The 429-nt window shown below is 40.8% G+C and overlaps 1 protein-coding gene across 1 annotated transcript in view; it reads left to right on the top strand.

Moving 5' to 3' along the window:
• Nucleotides 1-429, top strand: part of adam17b (ADAM metallopeptidase domain 17b) — a 16508-nt gene that overhangs the window by 6422 nt on the left and 9657 nt on the right. Inside the window, exon 10 of the mRNA XM_014026469.1 lies at nucleotides 168-259. Coding sequence (XP_013881923.1) covers nucleotides 168-259 — 92 coding nt within the window. The remainder of the gene's footprint in view (nucleotides 1-167; nucleotides 260-429) is intronic.

Below are 429 nucleotides of genomic sequence, written 5' to 3'. Positions count from 1 at the left end.
TTTTTTTTCACCAGGGTTACCTCTACAGATGGGTCCTATGATGGGTCCTCTGATGAGTCCTCTGATGGGTCCTCTGATGGGTCCTCTGATGAGTCCTATGATGGGTCCTCTGATGAGTCCTCTGATGGGTCCTATGATGACAGACATCTTTTGCTTTGTGTTTTCAGCTTGTTCTTCGTCTGCTAATAAAAATGGAGAGATTTATCTGAACACGGGTCTCACCAGCACCAAGAACTACGGGAAGACCATCCTGACCAAGGTGGGCTACAGTATTGCAACGAAGTTCTGATCCAAAGCGCTTGTCTTTAGCTGTCCCTTCCTGTCATTTCTCTAAATCTCTAAAGGTTTTTTTTTGCCAATTTTTTTTATTTTTACTTTGGCTTTTTTTCCTTTAGCTGTTTTTTTTATTTTTCTTTTAGCTGTTTTTTT

This window comes from Austrofundulus limnaeus, unplaced genomic scaffold (assembly GCF_001266775.1).
Source record: "Austrofundulus limnaeus strain Quisiro unplaced genomic scaffold, Austrofundulus_limnaeus-1.0 Scaffold557, whole genome shotgun sequence".
NCBI classification, from domain to species: domain Eukaryota; kingdom Metazoa; phylum Chordata; class Actinopteri; order Cyprinodontiformes; family Rivulidae; genus Austrofundulus; species Austrofundulus limnaeus.
This window is presented reverse-complemented; position numbering and strand designations above follow the sequence as displayed.